Raw genomic sequence first — 22798 nt, 5'->3', positions numbered from 1 at the left:
GGGGTACACTGTCGGGGTAATGTAGAGGGAGCTCTGTATTGTACCTGCCCCGGGAGCACTCGATACACTGGGTATAAAGTGGGGGTACACTGTCAGGGTAATGTAGAGGGAGCTCTGTATTGTACCTGCCCCGGGAGCGCTCGATACACTGGGTATAAAGTGGGGGTACACTGTCAGGGTAATGTAGAGGGAGCTCTGTATTGTACCTGTGTCGATGGCTCCCTCTCCACTGGGACAGGTAACGTTGTGTTTGCAGAGTCTGCATTCGCCGATGCCCGTGTCTTGCTCGCAGTGGAATCCCTGCGCACAGCGGCACGTTCGGGGACTGGTGGCGGTGCAGCGCTCCATCTCCGTCAGTCCCATTTCTGTCCGAGAGGAACAAGAGATCAGATTCATCCATTCAGCCGTCGAACTTCCGACACACCCCACCTCCCCACGGGCCGCCCGCCCCCTCCCCCGCCTCCGCACGTCCCAACACATGTCGCACATCGTTTTGGAGAAAGGCGATCGGAGTCCGACCCGCTGTCGTGACGGGGCGGCCAGTTTGCGCACAGCAAGATCCCGCAGGCAGCCGCTGCCATCGATGACGGAGACGGAGGGATAGATACCGGCCCCAGGACACGGGGGATATCATTCTCACCCCCACCCCTTCCCTGGGATCTTTTACATCCCCCCCCCCCCCGAGAGGGTAGGCCAGTCCCTCGGTTTAACATCTCGTTCCCCGGCACGTAACGCCTGGGGAGGCCCCTCTCCCGGTACAGCCCCTCCCCCGGTACAGCCCCTCCCCCCCTGGTGTAACCCCTCCCCCTGGTGTAGCCCCTCCCCCGGTACAGCCCCTCCCCCAGGTACAGCCCCTCCCCCAGGTATAGCCCCCCCCCCGGTATAGCGCCTCCCACTGGTGCCGTCCCTCTCCCGGTACAGCCCCTCCCCCGGTACAACCCCTCCCCCAGGTATAGCCCCTCCCCCAGGTATAGCCCCCCCCCCGGTATAGCGCCTCCCACTGGTGCCGTCCCTCTCCCGGTACAGCCCCTCCCCCGGTACAGCCCCTCCCCCAGGTATAGCCCCTCCCCCAGGTATAGCCCCTCCCCCCGGTATAGCGCCTCCCACTGGTGCCGTCTCTCCCCCAGTACAGCCCCTCGCCCCGGTACAGCCCCTCCCCCGGTACAGCCCCTCCCCCAGGTATAGCCCCTCCCCCTGGTATAGCCCCTCCCCCCGGTATAGCGCCTCCCACTGGTGCCGTCTCTCCCCCAGTACAGCCCCTCGCCCCGGTATAGCCCCTCCTCCCGCTACAGCCCCTCCCCCCCGGTATAGCCCCTCCTCCCGGTATAGCCCCTCCCACTGGTGCCGTATCTCCCCCAGTACAGCCCCTCGCCCCGGTACAGCCCCTCCCCCGGTACAGCCCCTCCCCCAGGTATAGCCCCTCCCCCTGGTATAGCCCCTCCCCCCGGTATAGCGCCTCCCACTGGTGCCGTCTCTCCCCCAGTACAGCCCCTCGCCCCGGTATAGCCCCTCCTCCCGCTACAGCCCCTCCCCCCCGGTATAGCCCCTCCCCCCCGGTATAGCCCCTCCCACTGGTGCCGTATCTCCCCCAGTACAGCCCCTCCCCCGGTATAGCCGCTCCCTCGGTGTAGCTCCTCCCCCCAGTGTAGCTCCTCCCCCCAGTGTAGCCCCTCCCCCAGTGTAGCCTCTTCCCCAAGTGCAGCCCCTCCCCCCAGGTGTAGCCCCCTCCCCCGGTACAGCCCCTCCCCCGGTCAGCCCCTCCCCCGGTACGGCCCCTTCCCCTGGTGTAGCCACTCCCACCTGGGTAGCCCCTCCCCCTGGGTACCCCCTCCCCCTGTACGGTCCCTCCCCCGGTATGGCCCCTCCCCGGTACAGCCCATCCCCCTGGGGTAGCACCTCCCGCTGGGTAGCACCTCCCGCTGGGTAGCCCCTCCCCCTGTACAGCCCCTCCCCCGGTATGGCTCCTCCCCGGTACAGCCCATCCCCCTGGTGTAGCACCTCCCCTGGTGTAGCCCCTCCCCCTGGTGTAGCCCCTCCCCTGGTGTAGCCCCTCCCCCTGGTGTAGCCCCTCCCCCTGGTGCAGCCCCTCCCCTAGTGTAGCCCCTCCCCCTGGTGTAGCCCATCCCCCTGGTGTAGCCCCTCCCCCTGGTGTAGCCCATCCCCTGGTGTAGCCCATCCCCATGGTGTAGCCCCTCCCCTGGTGTAACCCCTCTCCCTGGTGTAGCCCCTCCCCTGGTGTAGCCCCTCCCCCTGGTGTAGCCCCTCCCCCCGGTGTAGCCCCTCCCCTGGTGTAGCCCCTCCCCTGGTATAGCCCCTCCCCCTGGTATAGCCCCTCCCCCTGGTGTAGCCCATCCCCCGGTGTAGCCCCTCCCCTGGTGTTGCCCCTCCCCTGGTATAGCCCCTCCCCTGGTATAGCCCCTCCCCCTGGTGTAGCCCATCCCCCTGGTGTCGCCCCTCCCCTGGTATAGCCCCTCCCCCTGGTGTAGCCCATCCCCCGGTGTCGCCCATCCCCCTGGTGTTGCCCCTCCCCCTGGTGTAGCCCATCCCCCTGGTGCAGCCCATCCCCCGGTGTAGCCCCTCCCCTGGTGTAGCCCCTCCCCTGGTATAGCCACTCCCCCTGGTGTAGCCCATCCCCTGGTGTAGCCCCTCCCCTGGTGTTGCCCCTACCCTGGTGTAGCCCCTCCCCTGGTGCAGCCCCTTCCCCGGGGTAGCCCCCTCCCCGGGAACAGCCCCTCCCCTTGGTGTAGCCCCTCCCCCTGGTGTAGCCCCTCCCCTGGTGTAGCCCCTCCCACTGGTGTAGCCCCTCCCACTGGTGTAGCCCCTCCCACTGGTGTAGCCCCTCCCCTGGTGTAGCCCCTCCCCCTGGTGTAGCCCCTCCGCCTGGTGTAGCCCCTTCCCCGCTGTAGCCCCTCCCCCGGTACAGCCCCTCCCCCTGTTGTAGCCCCTCCCCCGGTGTAGCCCCTCCCCTGGTGTAGCCCCTCCCCTGGTACAGCCCCTCCCCGGTACAGCCCCTCCCCGGTACAGCCCCTCCCCCTGGTGTAGCCCCTCCCCCGGTGCAGCCCCTCCCCCTGGTGTAGCCCCTCCCCCTGGTGTAGCCCCCTCCCCCGGTGCAGCCCCTCCCCCTGGTGTAGCCCCTACCCGGTACAGCCCCTCCCCCTGGTGTAGCCCCTCCCCGGTACAGCCCCTCCCCCGGTACAGCCCCTCCCCCTGGTACAGCCCCTCCCCCTGGTGTAACCCATCCCCCTGGTGTAGCCCATCCCCCTGGTGTAGCCCATCCCCCTGGTGTAGCCCCTCCCCCTGGTGTAGCCCCTCCCCCTGGTGTAGCCCCTCCCCGTGGTGTAGCCCATCCCCCTGGTGTAGCCCCTCCCCTGGTGTAGCCCATCCCCGTGATGTAGCCCCTGCCCCGGTACAGCCCCTCCCCCGGTACAGCCCATCCCCTAGTGTAGCCCCTCCCCCTGGTGTAGCCCCTACCCCCGGTATGGCCCCTCCCCGGTACAGCCCATCCCCCTGGTGTAGCACCTCCCCTGGTGTAGCCCCTCCCCCTGGTGTAGCCCCTCCCCTGGTGTAGCCCCTCCCCTGGTGTAGCCCCTCCCCCTGGTGTAGCCCCTCCCCCTGGTGTAGCCCCTCCCCCTGGTGCAGCCCATCCCCTAGTGTAGCCCATCCCCCTGGTGTAGCCCATCCCCCTGGTGTAGCCCATCCCCCTGGTGTAGCCCCTCCCCTGGTGTAACCCCTCTCCCTGGTGTAGCCCCTCCCCCTAGTGTAGCCCCTCCCCTGGTGTAGCCCCTCCCCTGGTATAGCCCCTCCCCCTGGTGTAGCCCATCCCCGGTGTAGCCCCTCCCCTGGTGTTGCCCCTCCCCTGGTATAGCCCCTCCCCTGGTATAGCCCCTCCCCCTGGTGTAGCCCATCCCCCGGTGTAGCCCCTCCCCCGGTGTAGCCCCTCCCCCGGTATAGCCACTCCCCCTGGGGTAGCCCATCCCCTGGTGTAGCCCCTCCCCTGGTGTTGCCCCTACCCTGGTGTAGCCCCTCCCCTGGTGCAGCCCCTTCCCCGGGGTAGCCCCCTCCCCGGGAACAGCCCCTCCCCTTGGTGTAGCCCCTCCCCCTGGTGTAGCCCCTCCCCTGGTGTAGCCCCTCCCCCTGGTGTAGCCCCTCCGCCTGGTGTAGCCCCTTCCCCGCTGTAGCCCCTCCCCCGGTACAGCCCCTCCCCCTGTTGTAGCCCCTCCCCTGGTGTAGCCCCTCCCCTGGTACAGCCCCTCCCGGGTACAGCCCCTCCCCCTGGTGTAGCCCCTCCCCCGGTGCAGCCCCTCCCCCTGGTGTAGCCCCTCCCCCTGGTGTAGCCCCCTCCCCCGGTGCAGCCCCTCCCCCTGGTGTAGCCCCTACCCGGTACAGCCCCTCCCCCGGTGTAGCCCCTCCCCCTGGTGTAGCCCCTCCCCCGGTGCAGCCCCTCCCCCTGGTGTAGCCCCTCCCCCGGTGCAGCCCCTCCCCCTGGTGTAGCCCCTCCCCCTGGTGTAGCCCCCTCCCCCGGTGCAGCCCCTCCCCCTGGTGTAGCCCCTACCCGGTGCAGCCCCTCCCCTGGTGTAGCCCCTCCCCGGTACAGCCCCTCCCCGTGGTGTAGCCCCTCCCCCTGGTGTAGCCCCTCCCCGGTGCAGCCCCTCCCCCTGGTGTAGCCCCTACCCGGTGCAGCCCCTCCCCTGGTGTAGCCCCTCCCCGGTACAGCCCCTCCCCCGGTGCAGCCCCTCCCCCTGGTGTAGCCCCTCCCCCTGGTGTAGCCCCCTCCCCCGGTGCAGCCCCTCCCCCTGGTGTAGCCCCTACCCGGTGCAGCCCCTCCCCTGGTGTAGCCCCTCCCCGGTACAGCCCCTCCCCCGGTACAGCCCCTCCCCCTGGTGTAGCCCATCCCCCTGGTGTAGCCCCTCCCCCGGTACAGCCCCTCCCCCGGTACAGCCCCTCCCCTTCCCTTGCTCACGTACCTTCAGCACAGTTGGGGCACTTGAGACAGTGCGGCATTCCGTTGGCGGTATCCGTGTACTCATTCTCCTCACACCGGGCACAAATCGTCTCCGTGGTCCCAGTGCAATCCTTCTCCACATAGCTGCCTGGGAGAGAGAGAGACGGTCAGTGAGGGAGAGACAGCGAGCGAGAGAGAGCGAGAGAGACAGAGCGAGAGAGAGAGCGAGAGAGACACACACAGTCAGTGAGGGAGAGACAGCGAGCGAGAGAGAGCGACAGCGAGAGACAGCGAGAGAGAGAGCGAGAGAGACAGAGCGAGAGAGAGAGACACACACACAGTCAGTGAGGGAGAGACAGCGAGACAGAGAGAGAGACAGAGAGAGAGAGAGAGACAGACACACAGTCAGTGAGGGAGAGACAGCGAGACAGAGAGAGAGAGAGTCAGAGAGAGAGAGAGACAGACAGAAACAGAGAGAGAGAGAGACAGAGATAGAGAGAGAGACAGAAAGAGAGAGACAGAAACAGAGATAGAGAGAGGCAAAGAGAGAGCGAGAGAGACAGAGGCAGCGAGAGAGAGAGAGACAGAGAGAGAGACAGAGAGAGCGAGAGAGACAGCGAGAGACAGAGAGAGACACACACAGTCAGTGAGGGAGAGACAGCGAGAGTGAGAGAGAGAGACAGAGAGAGAGACAGAGAGAGACAGACAGAAACAGAGAGAGAGAGACAGAGACAGAGAGAGAGCGAGAGAGACAGAGAGGGAGAGATAGATAGAGAGAGAGAGAGAGAGAGACAGGGAGACAGAGAGAGAGAGACAGAGAATGAGAGAGAGAACAGAGAGAGAGAGAGAGAGAGAGACAGAGAATGAGAGAGAGACAGAGAGAACAGAACGAGAGAGACAGAGACACAGGGAGACAGAGACACTGAGTCTCACAGAGAGACACTGAGTCTCACACACAGACGGTCGGTTAGAACCCCAAGCCTTACCTGCCGAACATTTACTGCAACATCCGCTCTCGCCCCGATACTGCAGCTCAGAACACTGACTGTGGCAGTGAACCGTGCCCATGGCCATCTGAATGGAGAGAAAGGACTTGCGTTTAGATAGCACCTCACACCCACTCCAGCCCTCCCCAGCTCCTTACACCCCAATAAATATCTTCCAACTGCGCCAGGAAAGACAGGGGGCCCCACTAAACCCCCCCCAGACCTACCACTGGTGTCCATGGGCTCTTTAACATCCCCTGAACAGGGAGACGGGACCTGGGTTTAACATTAACAACGTGTATTTATATATCGTCTTTAACGTAGTGAAACGCCCCAAGACGCTTCACAGGAGTATTGTGAGACAATGAATTTGACCCCGAGCCCCATAAGGAGAAATTAGAGCAAGTGACCAAAAGCTGGATCAAAGTCGTCGGTTTTAAGGAGCGTCTTGAAGGAGGAGAGAGAGGTCGAGAGGCGGAGAGGTTTAGGGAGGGAGTTCCAGAGCTTGGGGCCCAGGCAACAGAAGGCACGGCCACCGATGGTGGAGCGATTATAATCGGGGATGGTCAGGAGGGCAGAGTTAGAGGAGTGCAGACATCTCGGGGGGGGGGGGGGTTGTGGGGCTGGAGGTTACAGAGATAGGGAGGGGTGTAGGGGCTGCAGGAGGTTACAGAGATAGGGAGGGGTGTAGGGGCTGCAGGAGGTTACAGAGATAGGGAGGGGTGTAGGGGCTGGAGGAGGTTACAGAGATAGAGAGGGGTGTAGGGGCTGGAGGAGGTTACAGAGATAGGGAGGGGTGTAAGGGCTGGAGGAGGTTACAGAGATAGGGAGGGGTGTAGGGGCTGGAGGAGGTTACAGAGATAGGGAGGGGTGTAGGGGCTGGAGGACATTACAGAGATAGAGAGGGGGCGAGGGGCCATGGAGGGATTTGTAAACACGGATGAGAATTTTGAAATCGGGAGCCAATGTAAGTCAGCGAGCACAGGGGGTGATGGGTGAGTGGGACTCGGTGCGAGTTAGGACACGGGGTCAGTGAGCACAGGGGGTGATGGGTGAGTGGGACTCGGTGCGAGTTAGGACACGGGGTCAGTGAGCACAGGGGGTGATGGGTGTGCGGGACTCGGTGTGAGTTAGGACACGGGGGCAGCCGAGTTTTGGATCACCTCTAGTTTGCGCCGGGTAGAACGTGGGAGGCCGGCCAGGAGTGCGTTGGAATGGTCAAGTCTGGAAGGGAGAGAGGCACGGGTGAGGGCTTCAGCAGTGGATGAGCTGAGGTGGGGCGGAGACGGGCGACGTTACAGAGGTGGAAATGGGCGGTTTGAGTTATGCTGCAGATATATGGTCGGGAGCTCATTTCACCGCCCTTGAACAACGAGACTTGGTTTAACATCCCCTCTCATTCAACTGTGTATCTATGGAATTCTCTGCCCCAGAGAGCTGTGGAAGCCGGGACATTGAATATATATAAGGCGGAGATAGACAGTTTCTTAACCGATAAGGGGATAAGGGGGCGGGCAAGGAAGTAGAGCTGTGTCCATGATCGGATCAGCCATGATCGTATTAAATGGCAGAGCAGGCTCGAGGGGCCGAATGGCCTACTCCTGCTCCTATTTCTTATGTACTTATCGCCTCTCATGATCTTCCCTCCACAGCCACCATCCTCATAGTTCCCCAACCCCACACAGCTCGCGTCTACCTCCTTCGCAAGATCCACAAACAGGCCTGCCCCAGTAGACCCATCGCTTATGTCATGTATCCAGATATGTTTACTGCTTGTACTATTACATATGATGTGCCACCAGAGGGCACTGCTATGGGAAACTTGTACACCAGCTGTATGGTCACTAAGGTGTGCCACGAGGGGGCACTGCAGTGGGAGACTTGTAGGTTACCTGTACAAGGTGTACCTGGCCTAGTATAAAAGGCAGGCCACCAGGTGTGATCCTCACTCTGGAGTTACAGTAAATGTACTAAGGTCACTACAGTTCATAGAAACAGACAATAGGTGCAGGAGTAGGCCATTCGGCCCTTCGAGCCTGCACCGCCATTCAATATGATCAGGGCTGATCATTCACCTCAGTACCCCTTTCCTGCTTTCTCTCCATACTCCTTGATCCCCTTAGCCCTAAGGGCCATATCCAACTCCCTCTTGAATACACCTAACGAACTGGCCTCAACAACTCTCTGTGGCAGAGAATTCCACAGGTTAACAACTCTCTGAGTGAAGAAGTTTCTCCTCATCTCGGCCCTAAATGGCTTACCCCTTATCCTTAGACTGTGTCTCCTGGTTCTGGTCTTCCCCAACATCGGGAACATTCTTCCTGCATCTAACCTGTCCAGCCCCGTCAGAATTTTATGTTTCTAAGAGATCCCCTCTCATTCTTCTAAACTCCAGTGAATACAGGCCCAGTTGATCCAGTCTCTCCTCATATGTCAGTCCTGCCATCCCGGGAATCAGTCTGGTGAACCTTCGCTGCACTCCCTCAATAGCAAGAACGTCCTTCCTCAGATTAGGAGACCAAAACTGAACACAGTATTCCAGGTGAGGCCTCACCAAGGCCCTGTACAACTGCAGTAAGACCTCCCTGCTCCTATACTCAAATCCCCTCGCTATGAAGGCCAACATACCATTTGCCTTCTTCAACACCTGCTGTACCTGCATGCCAACTTTCAGTGACTGATGTACCGTGACACCCAGGTCTGGTTGCACCTCCCCTTTTCCTAATCTGCCGCCATTCAGATAATATTCTGCCTTCGTGTTTTTTGCCACCAAAGTGGATAACCTCACATTTATCCACATTATACTGCATCTGCCACGCATTTGCCCACTCACCTAACCTATCCAAGTCACCCTGCAGCCTCTTAGCGTCCTCCTCACAGAAGTTGTTCAATGTGAGAACAAGTTCAGCCAGGTGGAGGAGGTGGTGGATGGGGACTGGTTGGGCTCGAGGAAGAATTGGAGCGCCCTCAGGTCATCCTGGTGGGATTGGAAGTATAGAGGGATTGGAGGTCCATGGTGAACAGGAGACAGTTGGGGCCGGGGAACTGGAAGCAGTTCAAGTGACGGAGGGCGTCGGAGAAGTTGTTTTATTTTTACTCCATACAATTGTTGAAGTTCATCCATGCGATCTTTAAATGTTTGCCATTGCCTATCCACCGTCAACCCTTTTAGTATCATTCGCCAGTCTATCCTAGCCAATTCACGTCTGATACCGTCGAAGTTACCTTTCCTTAAGTTCAGGACTCTAGTCTCTGAATTAACTGTGTCGCTCTCAATCTTAATAAAGAATGCTACCATATTATGGTCACTCTTCCCCAAGGGGCCTCGCACAACAAGATTGCTAATTAGTCCCTTCTCATTACACATCACCCAGTCTAGGATGGCCAGCCCTCTAGTTGGGTCCTCGACATATTGGTCAAGAAAACCATCCCTAATACACTCCAGGAAATCCTCCTCCACCGCATTGCTACCAGTTTGGTTAGCCCAATCTATATGTAGATTAAAGTCGCTCATGATAACTGCTGTACCTTTATTGCACGCATCCCTAATTTCTTGTTTGATGCTGTCCCCAACCTCATTACTACAGTTTGGTGGTCTGTACACAACTCCCACTAGCGTTTTCTGCCCTTTGGTATTCCGTAGCTCCACCCATACCGATTCCACATCATCCAAGCTAATGTCCTTCTTTACTGTTGCGTTAATTTCTTCTCTAACCAGCAATGCCACCCTGCCTCCTTTTCCTTTCTGTCTATCCTTCCTAAATGTTGAATACCCCTGGATGTTGAGTTCCCAGCCGTGGTCACCCTGGAGCCATGTCTCCGTGATGCCAATTACATCATATCCGTTAACAGCTATCTGCGCAATTAATTCGTCCATCTTTTTCCGAATATTCCTCGCATTGAGGCACAGAGCCTTCAGGCTTGTCTTTTTAGCACACTTTGACCCTTTAGAATTTTGCTGTAATGTGGCCCTTTTTGCTTTTTGCCTTGGGTTTCTCCGCCCTCCACTTTTACTTTTCTCCTTTCTGTCTTTTGCTTCTGCCTCCTTTTTGTTTCCCTCTGTCTCCCTGCATAGGTTCCCATCCCCCTGCCATATTAGTTTAACTCCTCCCCAACAGCACTAGCAAACACTCCCCCCCTAGGACATTGGTTCCGGTCCTGCCCAGGTGCAGACCGTCCGGTTTGTACTGGTCCCACCTCCCCCAGAACTGGTTCCAATGTCCCAGGAATTTGAATCCCTCCCTGCTGCACCACTCCTCAAGCCACATATTCATCTGAGCTATCCTGCGATTCCTACTCTGACTAGCACGTGGCACTGGTAGCAATCCCGAGATTACTACTTTTGAGGTCCTACTTTTTAATTTAGCTCCTAGCTCCCTAAATTCGTCTTGTAGGACCTCATCCCGTTTTTTACCTGTATCGTTGGTACCTATATGCACCACGACAACTGGCTGTTCACCCTCCCCCTTCAAAATGTCCTGCATCCGCTCCGAGATATCCTTGACCCTTGCACTAGGGAGGCAACATACCATCCTGGAGTCTCGGTTGCGGCCGCAGAAACGCCTATCTATTCCCTTACAATCGAATCCCCTATCACATTAGCTCTCCCATTCTTTTTCCTGCCCTCCTGTGCAGCAGAGCCACCCACAGTGCCATGAACTTGGTTTCTGCTGCTCTCCCCTGATGAGTCATCCCCCTCAACAGTACCCAAAGCGGTGTATCTGTTTTGCAGGGGGGATGACCGCAGGGGACCCCTGCACTACCTTCCTTGCACTGCTCTTCCTGTTGGTCTTCCCTATCTGGCTGTGTACCCTTTACCTGCGGTAAGACCAACTCACTAAACGTGCTACTCACGACATCCTCAGCATCGTGGGTGCTCCAGAGTGAATCCACCCGCAGCTCCAGTGTCGCAATGCGGTCTGTCAGGAGCTGCAGCAGGATACACTTCCTGCACACGTGGTCGTCAGGGACACTGGAAGCGTCCCTGACTTCCCACATAGCACAGGAGGAGCATAACACGTGTCCGAGCTCTCCTGCCATGACTTAACCCTTAGATTAACTTAATTTGGCTACGACAATGATAAAGGTTACCGACTGATAAGGGAAAAGAAAAGAAAAACTAATCACCAATCACCAGCCAATCACTTACCCCCCTTGGCTGTGACGTCACCCTTCGATTTCTTTCCACTTGTACTTCTACGGCAAGCGAGCCCAAGGTGGGCAGACTATAAGCCCACTGACTCCCACTTCTACCTGGGCTACAATTCTTCCCACCCCACAGCCTGCAAGGACTCCATTCCATTCTCCCAGTTCCTCTGTCTCCGTCGCATCTGCTCTGACGACACCACCTTTCACACCAGCGCCTCTGACATATCTTCCCTTCCCTTCCTCAACTGAGGGTTCCCCTCTGCCGTGGTTAACATGGCCTCCGCCGTGGTTAACATGGCCCTCGACCGTGTCCGTTCAATTTCCCGCACCTCCGCTCCCACACCTTTCCCCTCCCTCCTGGAACCTCGCCAGGGTTCTCCTTGTCCTCACTGTTCGCCCCACCGGCCTCCACGGCCAACGGATCATCCACCGCCATTTCCGCCACCTCCAGCGTGATCCCATCACCAATCTCACCTTCCCCTCCCCTTTCCCGCTCAGCGTCCCTCCGCGACACCCTGGTCCATTCCGCAGTCACCCCCAGCAGCCCCGCCCCTTCCCACGGCAACTTCCCGGGCAAGTGCAGGAGATGCAACACCTGCCCTTTGAACTCCTCCCTTCCCACTGTCCCGGGCCCCAAACACTCCTTCCAGGTGAAACAGCGATTTACTTGTACTTCTTTCAATGTCGTATCCTGTATTCGCTGCTCACGATGCGGTCTGCTTGACATTGGGGAGACCAAACGTAGATTGGGTGACCGCTTTGCGGAGCACCTCCGTTCAGTCCGTAAGCGTGACCCCCGACCTTCTGGCCGCCTGTCACTTTAATTCCCCGCTTCAGTCCCACTCTGACCTCTCTGCCCTCGGCCTCCTACACTGTTCCAAAGAAGCCCATCACAAGCTCGAGGAACAACACCTCAACTTTCATTTAGGCACCTTACAGCCTTCTGGACTCAACATCCAGTTCAACAATTGCAGACCACAAAGTCTGCCCACGTTTTACTCGGAGGTATTTTCTCTCTCTCTTTGTCTCTAATGGCAGCTGGTAATTACCCCGCCATTCACACCCAATCTCGAATCCTCATTTTCTAACGTCTGCCATTACCATCTCAATTCGGACCTTTTAATCCTTTGTCTCTCTAATCTCTCCTGCGGTCCACCCCATCACCGAGCTTCCAGTTTGTTCTCTCCTCCCCTCCCCCTTTCCGTCCACCGTAAGACTTCGCTCTTTCTGCACGTTCGCCAGTTCTGACGACTGGTCCCAGACCTGAAACGTTAACTCTGTTTCTCACTCCTCAGATTCCAGCTGACCCGCCGAGATTTCCAGCATTTTGTGTTTATATTTCAGATCCCAGCCTGTAACTCACTCCCGGGTATCTGTTATTCTACATATAAACCCCCCTGAACCCCTCGATTAGATTCCAGCCTGTAACTCACTCCTGGGTATCTGTTATTCTACATATAAAGCCCCCTGAACCCCTCGATTAGATTCCAGCCTGTAACTCACTCCCGGGTATCTGTTATTCTATATGTAAACCCCCCGAACCCCTCGATTAGATTCCAGCCTGTAACTCACTCCCGGGTATCTGTTATTCTATATATAAACCCCTGAACCCCCCGATTAGATTCCAGCCTGTAACTCACTCCCGGGTATCTGTTATTCTATATATAAACCCCCCCGAACCCCTCGATTAGATTCCAGCCTGTAACTCACTCCCGGGTATCTGTTATTCTATATATAAACCCCCCGAACCCCTCGATTAGATTCCAGCCTGTAACTCACTCCCGGGTATCTGTTATTCTATATATAAACCCCCGAACCCCTCGATTAGATTCCAGCCTGTAACTCACTCCCAGGTATCTGTTATTCTATATATAAAACCCCATGAACCCCCCGATTAGATTCCAGCCTGTAACTCACTCCCGGGTATCTGTTATTCTATATATAAACCCTCCTGAACCCCTCGATTATATTCCAGCCTGTAACTCACTCCTGGGTATCTGTTATTCTATATATAAACCCCCCCGAACCCCTCGATTAGATTCCAGCCTGAAACTCACTCCTGGGTATCTGTTATTCTATATATTAATCCCCGAACCCCTCGATTAGATTCCAGTCTGTAACTCACTCCTGGGTATCTGTTATTCTATATATAAACCCCTCGATTAGATTCCAGCCTGTAACTCACTCCCGGGTATCTGTTATTCTATATATAAAACCCCCCGAACCCCTCGATTAGATTCCAGCCTGTAACTCACTCCCGGGTATCTGTTATTGTATAAATAAACCCCCCTGAACCCCTCGATTAGATTCCAGCCTGTAACTCACTCCCGGGTATCTGTTATTCTATATATAAATCCCCCCTGAACCCCTCGATTAGATTCCAGACTGTAACTCACTCCCGGGTATCTGTTATTCTATATATAAACCCCCCCGAACCCCTCGATTAGATTCCAGCCTGTAACTCACTCCCGGGTATCTGTTATTCTATATATAAACCCTCCTGAACCCCTCGATTATATTCCAGCCTGTAACTCACTCCTGGGTATCTGTTATTCTATATATAAACCCCCCCGAACCCCTCGATTAGATTCCAGCCTGTAACTCACTCCTGGGTATCTGTTATTCTATATATGAACCCCCCGAACCCCTCGATTAGATTCCAGCCTGTAACTCACTCCCGGGTATCTGTTATTCTATATATTAATCCCCGAACCCCTCGATTTGATTCCAGTCTGTAACTCACTCCTGGGTATCTGTTATTCTATATATGAACCCCCCGAACCCCTCGATTAGATTCCAGCCTGTAACTCACTCCTGGGTATCTGTTATTCTATATATAAACCCCCCGAACCACTCGATTAGATTCCAGCCTGTAACTCACTCCCGGGTATCTGTTATTCTATATATAAACCCCCCTGAACCCCTCGATTAGATTCCAGCCTGTAACTCACTCCCGGGTATCTGTTATTCTATATATAAACCCCCCGAACCCCTCGATTAGATTCCAGCCTGTAACTCACTCAGGGGTATCTGTTATTCTATATATAAACCCCCCTGAACCCCTCGATTATATTCCAGCCTGTAACTCACTCCCGGGTATCTGTTATTCTATATATAAACCCCACTGAACCCCTCGATTAGATTCCAGCCTGTAACTCACTCCCGGGTATCTGTTATTCTATATATAAACCCCCCTGAACCCCGCGATTAGATTCCAGCCTGAAACTCACTCCTGGGTATCTGTTATTCTATATATAAACCCCCCGAACCCCTCGATTAGATTCCAGCATGTAACTCACTCCCGGGTATCTGTTATTCTATATATAAACCCCCCCGAACCCCTCGATTAGATTCCAGCCTGTAACTCACTCCCGGGTATCTGTTATTCTATATATAAACCTCCCCGAACCCCTCGATTAGATTCCAGCCTGTAACTCACTCCCGGGTATCTGTTATTCTATATATAAACCCCCCCGAACCCCTCGATTAGATTCCAGCCTGTAACTCACTCCCGGGTATCTGTTATTCTATATATAAACCCCCCGAACCCCTCGATTAGATTCCAGTCTGTAACTCACTCCCGGGTATCTGTTATTCTATATATAAACCCCCCTGAACCCCGCGATTAGATTCCAGCCTGTAACTCACTCCCGGGTATCTGTTATTCTATATATTAATCCCCGAACCCCTCGATGAGATTCCAGTCTGTAACTCACTCCTGGGTATCTGTTATTCTATATATAAACCCCCCGAACCACTCGATTAGATTCCAGCCTGTAACTCACTCCCGGGTATCTGTTATTCTAAATATAAACCCCCCTGAACCCCTCGATTAGATTCCAGCCTGTAACTCACTCCCGGGTATCTGTTATTCTATATATAAACCCCCCGAACCCCTCGATTAGATTCCAGCCTGTAACTCACTCCTGGGTATCTGTTATTCTATATATAAACCCCCCCGAACCCCTCGATTAGATTCCAGCCTGTAACTCACTCCTTGGTATCTGTTATTCTATATATAAACCCCCCTGAACCCCTCGATTAGATTCCAGCCTGTAACTCACTCCCGGGTATCTGTTATTCTATATATAAACCCCCCCGAACCCCTCGATTAGATTCCAGCCTGTAACTCACTCCTTGGTATCTGTTATTCTATATATAAACCCCCCTGAACCCCTCGATTAGATTCCAGCCTGTAACTCACTCCCAGGTATCTGTTATTCGATATATAAAACCCCCCGAACCCCTCGATTAGATTGCAGCCTGTAACTCACTCCCGGGTATCTGTTATTCCATATATAAACCCCCGAACCCCTCGATTAGATTCCAGCCTGTAACTCACTCCCGGGTATCTGTTATTCTATATATAAACCCCCCCGAACCCCTCGATTAGATTCCAGCCTGTAACTCACTCCCGGGTATCTGTTATTCTATATATAAACCCCCTGAACCCCTCGATTAGATTCCAGCCTGTAACTCACTCCCGGGTATCTGTTATTCTATATATAAACCCCCTGAACCCCTCGATTAGATTCCAGCCTGTAACTCACTCCCAGGTATCCGTTATTGTATATATAAACCATTTTTGGAATTTCTTGATATCAGTGTTTGGATTTCCGTTGAAACGATCACTGCCGTGTGACTAGAAACACCATACTGAATGCCTGGTTGCTTGCAAAGGCTTCAAGTGGTAATTCCAAAAGCGTTAACCATTTATGTGCCAGGGCTGGTCTCGCCAAGTGCAGCTTTAGCCTAATGTCCCTTCAGAGAACCTCTCCCCACCATAGGAGCAGGAACCCGGGCTGATTCACCTGTCTCCCTAACCCAGGGGTCACTGGACAGGGATCAGGAGCAGGAACCCGGGCTGATTCACCTCTCTCCCTAACCCAGGGGTCACTGGACAGGGATCAGGAGCAGGAACCCGAGCTGATTCACCCCCCTCCCTAACCCAGGGGTCACTGGACAGGGATCAGGAGCAGGAACCCGGGCTGATTCACCCTCCCTCCCGAACCCAGGGGTCACTGGACAGGGATCAGGAGCAGGAACGCGGGCTGATTCACCCTCCCTCCCTAACCCAGAAGATCTAGCAGTGAGGGAGGAGAGAGCGGAGTGAGGGAGAGGGGAGTGAGAGAGGGGGAAGTGAGGGAGAGAGGAGTGAAGTGGGGAGTAAGGGAGGGGTGCAAGGGAGTTGAGAGGGGAGCGAGGGAGAGAGAGGAGTGAGGGAGGAAGGGGAGGGGAGTGGGAGTGGAGAGAGGGGAGAGGGGGGTGAGGGAGGAGAGAGGCGAGTGAGGGAGAGGGGGTGAGAGGGGGGAGAGGGGAGTGAGAGAGGGGAGAGGGGAGTGAGAGATGGGAGAGGAGAGTGAGAGAGAGAGAGGGGAGTGAGAGAGGGGAGAGTGGAGTGAGAGAGAGAGAGGGGAGTGAGGGAGAGGGGAGTGAGAGAAGAGAGAGGGGAGTGAGAGAGGGGAGAGGGGAGTGAGAGACGGGAGTGAAGAAGAGAGGGAGGGGAGTAAGGGAGAGGGGAATGAGGGAGTGAGGGAGAGGGAAGTGAGGGAGAGGGAAGTGAGGGAGAAGGGAGTGAGGGAAGAGAGAGAGGGGAGTAAGGGAGAGAGGGGAGTGAGGGAGGAGAGAGGGTGGTGAGGGAGAGAAGGGAGCGAGAGAAGAGAGGGAGAGAGGTGATCAAGGCCGCGAGGAATGAGGGAGGACAGAGTGGGTGAGGAAGAGAGGGGTGAGAGGGGAGTGAGGGAGAGGGGAATGAGGGAGAGGGGAGAGGGAGAGGGAGAGGGGAGTGAGGGTGAGGGGTGGGAGGGAGAGAGGGGAGTGAGGGAGAACCAAGTGAGGGAGAGAGGGGGAGTGAGGGAGAGGGGAGTGAGAGAGAGGGGAGCGAGGGAGAGAGGGGAGCAAGGGAGAGGGGAGTGAGGGAAAGGGGAGCGAGAGGGGAGTGAGGGAGGAGAGAGGGGAGTGAGAGAGAGGGGGGAGGGGCGTGAGAGAGGGGAATGAGAGAGAGGGGAGTGAGTGAGAGAGGAGGGAGAGGGGAGTGAGAGAGAGGGGAGTGAGTGAGAGGGGAATGAGGGAGTGAGGCAGAGGGGAGCGAGGGAGGAGAGGGGAGTGAGTGAGAGGGGAGTGAGGTAGAGGGGAGTGAGGGAGAGGTGAGTGAGGGGGGGGTGAGGGAGAGAGGGGAGTGAGAGAGGGGAGTGAGGGAGAGGGGAGTGAGAGAGGGGAGTGAGGGTGAGGGAGCGAGGGATGGGATCGAGGGGAGAGAGAGAGAGAGGGGAGGGGAGCGAGGGAGGGGAGTGAGGGAGTGAAGTGGGGAGTGAGGGAGGGAATGGCAATTGAGGGAGGAGAGTTGGGAATTGAAGACTTGTTCAGCTACTCTGACCATCGCCTGTTCACACACACACCCACAACACAATAACACAGCTCAAAGTCTGTCAAACATTCTGTTCAGCCGGAGCGGGGCACCTACCAGAATCCAGAGGAGAACCATAGTCCGTGAAAAGAGTGTGAAGAGAGGGAGATCAGAGCTGCTTTAAATGCTGAGCCACTGTTTGCTCCGATCTTAGACACCGACAGATAAGGTAAACTTTCAGTTTGATGTTGACGAGCTCGGGACTCAGGGTCCCGCCCTGGCAGCCCACAATTTCCTGCAGATGTGACTGGAATGTCCCCCAAATCGCTGAGACAATGAAAGCACCAACAGGAAATATACAGCCTTCAACGCCAGCGTCCGCTAGGCTGTGTCATACACACAGCGGGAAAGGGAGCAGACACAAGCATTTTAATGTCGACAGTGTAGAGGGAGCTTTACTCTGTATCTAACCCCGTGCTGTACCTGCCCTGGGAGTGTTTGATGGGACAGTGTAGAGGGAGCTTTACTCTGTATCTAACCCCCTGTACCTGCCCTGGGAGTGTTTGATGGGACAGTGTAGAGGGAGCTTTACTCTGTATCTAACCCCCTGTACCTGGCCTGGGAGTATTTGATGGGACAGTGTAGAGGGAGCTTTACTCTGTATCTAACCCACTGTACCTGCCCTGGGAGTGTTTGATGGGACAGTGTAGAGGGAGCTTTACTCTGTATCTAACCCCCTGTACCTGCCCTGGGAGTGTTTGATGGGACAGTGTAGAGGGAGCTTTACTCTATATCTAACCCCCTGTACCTGCCCTGGGAGTGTTTGATGGGACAGTGTAGAGGGAGCTTTACTCTGTATTTAACCCCCTGTACCTGCCCTGGGAGTGTTTGATGGGGCAGTGTAGAGGGAGCTTTACTCTGTATCTAACCCCGTGCTGTACCTGCCCTGGGAGTGTTTGATGGGACAGTGTAGAGGGAGCTTTACTCTGTATCTAACCCCGTGCTGTACCTGCCCTGGGAGTGTTTGATGGGACAGTGTAGAGGGAGCTTTACTCTGCATCTAACCCGTGCTGTACCTGCCCTGGGAGTGTTTGATGGGACAGTGTAGAGGGAGCTTTACTCTGCATCTAACCCGTGCTGTACCTGCCCTGGGAGTGTTTGATAGAACACTTCGTGAATGCAGTGTCCCAACATAAGAACATAAGAAATAGGAGCAGGAGTAGGCCATTCGGCCCCTCAAGCCTGCTCCGTCATTTAATACGATCATGGCTGATCCGATCATGGACTCAGCTCCACTTCCCTGCCCGCCTCCTTATTTCCTTATCGGTTAAGAAATTGTCTATCTCTGTCTTAAATATATTCAATGTCCCGGCTTCCACAGCTCTCTGAGGCAGTGAATTCCACAGATTTACAACCCTCTGAGAGAAGAAATTCCTCCTCATCTCAGTTTTAAATGGGCGGCCCCTTATTCCAAGACCATGCCCCCTAGTTCTAGTCTCCCCCATCAGTGGGAACATCCTCTCTGCATCCACCTTGTCGAGCCCCCTCATAATCTGATACGTTTCGATTCCAATATGATTCCAATTGTTTTGGAAGTGAGTAATCTCTCTCGTGGACCAAACCCTGTGGGCTATCACTCCCTTTCACTGAAAATTCCAGTCCCGTGGGTCAATGAGTCAGCCTCATGTGAAGCGGGGGGAAGAGGCAGGGAGGGACCCAGAGGTGGATCGAGAGTGATTTTTCTTGCTCTGATACGCTTCCTTCGCCTCAGATTCAGCCAGCCATTGCTCTCACTTCCCCTTTCCATTTCTCTCGGGCAGCCTTAACCCGGCCGTCCACATTGGTGAGTTGTGGGTCCAGAGCAACAGCCTCAGCCCCACACACAAACGCAGGAAAGGCTCAGGATCCTGACCCGGCCTGTGCTGAATCAGCCCGCGTTCCTGCTCCCGATCCCTGTCCAGTGACCCCTGGGTTAGGGAGGGAGGGTGAATCAGCCCGGGTTCCTGCTCCTGATCCCTGTCCAGTGACCCCTAGGTTAGGGAGGTGGGTGAATCAGCCCGGGTTCCTGCTCCTGATCTCTGTCCAGTGACCCCTGGGTTAGGGAGGGAGGGTGAATCAGCCCGGGTTCCTGCTCCTGATCCCTGTCCAGTGACCCCTGGGTTAGGGAGGTGGGTGAATCAGCCCGGGTTCCTGCTCCTGATCTCTGTCCAGTGACCCCTGGGTTAGGGAGGGAGGGTGAATCAGCCCGGGTTCCTGCTCCTGATCCCTGTCCAGTGACCCCTGGGTTAGGGAGGGGGTGAATCAGCCTGGGTTCCTGCTCCTGATCCCTGTCCAGTGACCCCTGGGTTAGGGAGTGGGTGAATCAGCCCGGGTTCCTGCTCCTGATCCCTGTCCAGTGACCCCTGGGTTAGGGAGGGGGGTGAATCAGCCCGGGTTCCTGCTCCCGATCCCTGTCCAGTGACCCCTGGATTAGGGAGGGAGGGTGAATCAGCCCGGGTTCCTGCTCCTGATCCCTGCTGGGAAATATTTATTTCAGGGCAGGTTGGGACAGCATTGTGGTGGGCCTGAATCTCAGCTTATAATGCCCCTAGGGCTGAATATCACGCCGCTCACTGCCTGGGGAATCGCACACAGAAAAGCAGGCTTGGTGGGGAAGTCACGAGAGCGCAGTCAGTGCCCATGGGACCCAACCCCCTCCCACTCCCAGAATGTGTCAGCGTCCCTCGGGAGGGGGGTGACTGGCAGAGAGAGCAAGGTTCAAATCTGTAGGTGGTTTACTGCAATCAGGACTCTCTGGGGAATTCTCTGGGGCGACACAGGAGAGGGGATTTCCCAGTCGGGGAACTTCCTCCGCTCAAGTCTCATCCATACCCGGCTGAAACGTGAGCCATGTATTTATACAGCCCCTTTACCGAGGTGAAGCTTCCCAAGGTGCCTCACAACAGAATTGTGAGACAAAAAAATTGACACTAAGCCCCATAAGGAGAAATTAGCACAAGTGACCAAAAGCTGGGTCAAAGAGGTGGGTTTTAACGAGCGTCTCGAAGGATGAGAGAGAGGTTGAGAGCCGGAGAGGTTTAGGGAGGGAGTTCCAGAGCTTGGGACCCAGGCAACAGAGGGCACGGCCACCGATGGTGGAGCGATTATCATCAGGGATGGTCAGGAGGGCAGAATTAGAGGAGTGCAGACATCTTGGGGGGTTGTGGGGCTGGAGGTTACAGAGATAGGGAGGGGTGTAGGGGGTTACAGAGATAGGGAGGGGTGTAGGGGCTGAAGGAGGTTACAGAGATAGGGAGGGGTGTAGGGGCTGGAGGAGGTTCAGAGATAGGGATGGGTGTAGGGGCTGCAGGAGGTTACAGAGATAGGGAGGGGTGTAGGGGCTGAAGGAGGTTACAGAGATAGGGAGGGGTGTAGGGGCTGAAGGAGGTTACAGAGATAGGGAGGGGTGTAGGGGCTGGAGGAGGTTACAGAGATAGGGAGGGGTGTAGGGGCTGAAGGAGGTTACAGAGATAGGGAGGGGTGTAGGGGCTGGAGGAGGTTACAGAGATAGGGAGGGATATAGGGGCTGGAGGAGGTTCCAGAGATAGGGAGGGGTGTAGGGGCTGCAGGAGGTTACAGAGATAGGGAGGGGTGTAGGAGGTTACAGAGATAGGGAGGGGTGCAGGGGCTGAAGGAGGTTACAGAGATAGGGAGGGGTGTAGGGGCTGGAGGAGGTTACAGAGATAGGGAGAAGTGTAGGGGCTGGAGGAGGTTACAGAGATAGGGAGGGGTGTAGGGGCTGGAGGAGGTTACAGAGATAGGGAGGGGTGTAGGACCTGGAGGAGGTTACAGAGATAGGGAGGTGTGTAGGGGCTGGAGGAGGTTACAGAGATAGGGAGGGGTGTAGGGGCTGGAGGAGGTTACAGAGATAGGGAGGGGGCAAGGGGCCTTGGTGGGATTTGTAAACACGGATGAGAATTTTGAAATCGAGATGTTGCTTAACCGGGATCCAATGTAGGTCGTCGAGCACAGAGGGTGATGGGTGAGAGGGACTCGGTGCGAGTTAGGACACGGGGGCAGTGAGCACAGGGGGTGATGGGTGAGCGGGACTCGGTGCGAGTTAGGACACGGGTCAGTGAGCACAGGGGGTGATGGGTGAGCGGGACTCGGTGCGAGTTCGGACACGGGGGCAGTGAGCACAGAGGGTGATGGGTGAGTGGGATTCGGTACGAGTTAGGACACGGGGCAGTGAGCACAGGGGGTGATGGGTGAGTGGGACTCGGTACGAGTTAGGACACGGGGCAGTGAGCACAGGGGGTGATGGGTGAGTGGGACTCGGTGCGAGTTAGGACACGGGGTCAGTGAGCACAGGGGGTGATGGGTGAGCGGGACTCGGTGCGAGTTAGGACACGGGTCAGTGAGCACAGGGGGTGATGGGTGAGTGGGACTCGGTGTGAGTTAGGACACGGGGTCAGTGAGCACAGGGGGCGATGGGTGAGTGGGACTCGGTGCGAGTTAGGACACGGGGGCAGTGAGCACAGGGGGTGATGGGTGAGCGGGACTGGGTGTGAGTTAGGACACGGGGGCAGTGAGCACAGGGGGTGATGGGTGAGTGGGACTCGGTGTGAGTTAGGACACGGGGTCAGTGAGCACAGGGGGCGATGGGTGAGTGGGACTCGGTGTGAGTTAGGACACGGGGTAAGTGAGCACAGGGGGCGATGGGTGAGTGGGACTCGGTGCGAGTTAGGACACGGGGGCAGTGAGCACAGGGGGTGATGGGTGAGTGGGACTCGGTGTGAGTTAGGACACGGGGTCAGTGAGCACAGGGGGCGATGGGTGAGTGGGACTCGGTGCGAGTTAGGACACGGGGGCAGTGAGCACAGGGGGTGATGGGTGAGCGGGACTGGGTGTGAGTTAGGACACGGGGGCAGTGAGCACAGGGGGTGATGGGTGAGCGGGACTGGGTGTGAGTTAGGATACGGGGGCAGTGAGCACAGGGGGTGATGGGTGAGCGGGACTCGGTGTGAGTTAGGACACGGGGTCAGTGAGCACAGGGGGTGATGGGTGAGCGGGACTGGGTGTGAGTTAGGACACGGGGTCAGTGAGCACAGGGGGTGATGGGTGAGCGGGACTGGGTGTGAGTTAGGATACGGGGGCAGTGAGCACAGGGGGTGATGGGTGAGCGGGACTCGGTGCGAGTTAGGACACGGGGGCAGTGAGCACAGGGGGTGATGGGTGAGTGGGACTGGGTGCGAGTTAGGACACGGGGGAAGTGAGCACAGGGGGTGATGGGTGAGTGGGACTCGGTGTGAGTTAGGACACGGGGGCAGTGAGCACAGAGGGTGATGGGTGAGTGGGACTCGGTGTGAGTTAGGACACGGGGGCAGTGAGCACAGG

The 22798-nt window shown here is 56.7% G+C and overlaps 1 protein-coding gene across 1 annotated transcript in view; it reads right to left on the bottom strand.

Moving 5' to 3' along the window:
* LOC139242688 (tumor necrosis factor receptor superfamily member 14-like) overlaps positions 1–17713 on the bottom strand; it is a 27371-nt gene extending 9658 nt beyond the window's left edge. The window contains exons 1-4 of the mRNA XM_070870482.1: positions 17540–17713; positions 5929–6016; positions 4965–5090; positions 207–365 (exon numbers count right to left, since the gene is read on the bottom strand). Coding sequence (XP_070726583.1) covers positions 207–365; positions 4965–5090; positions 5929–6016; positions 17540–17560 — 394 coding nt within the window. The 5' untranslated portion in view covers positions 17561–17713. The remainder of the gene's footprint in view (positions 1–206; positions 366–4964; positions 5091–5928; positions 6017–17539) is intronic.
* Between the last annotated feature and the right edge of the window lie 5085 nt (positions 17714–22798).

Source organism: Pristiophorus japonicus, unplaced genomic scaffold (assembly GCF_044704955.1).
Source record: "Pristiophorus japonicus isolate sPriJap1 unplaced genomic scaffold, sPriJap1.hap1 HAP1_SCAFFOLD_144, whole genome shotgun sequence".
NCBI lineage: Eukaryota > Metazoa > Chordata > Chondrichthyes > Pristiophoridae > Pristiophorus > Pristiophorus japonicus.
This window is presented reverse-complemented; position numbering and strand designations above follow the sequence as displayed.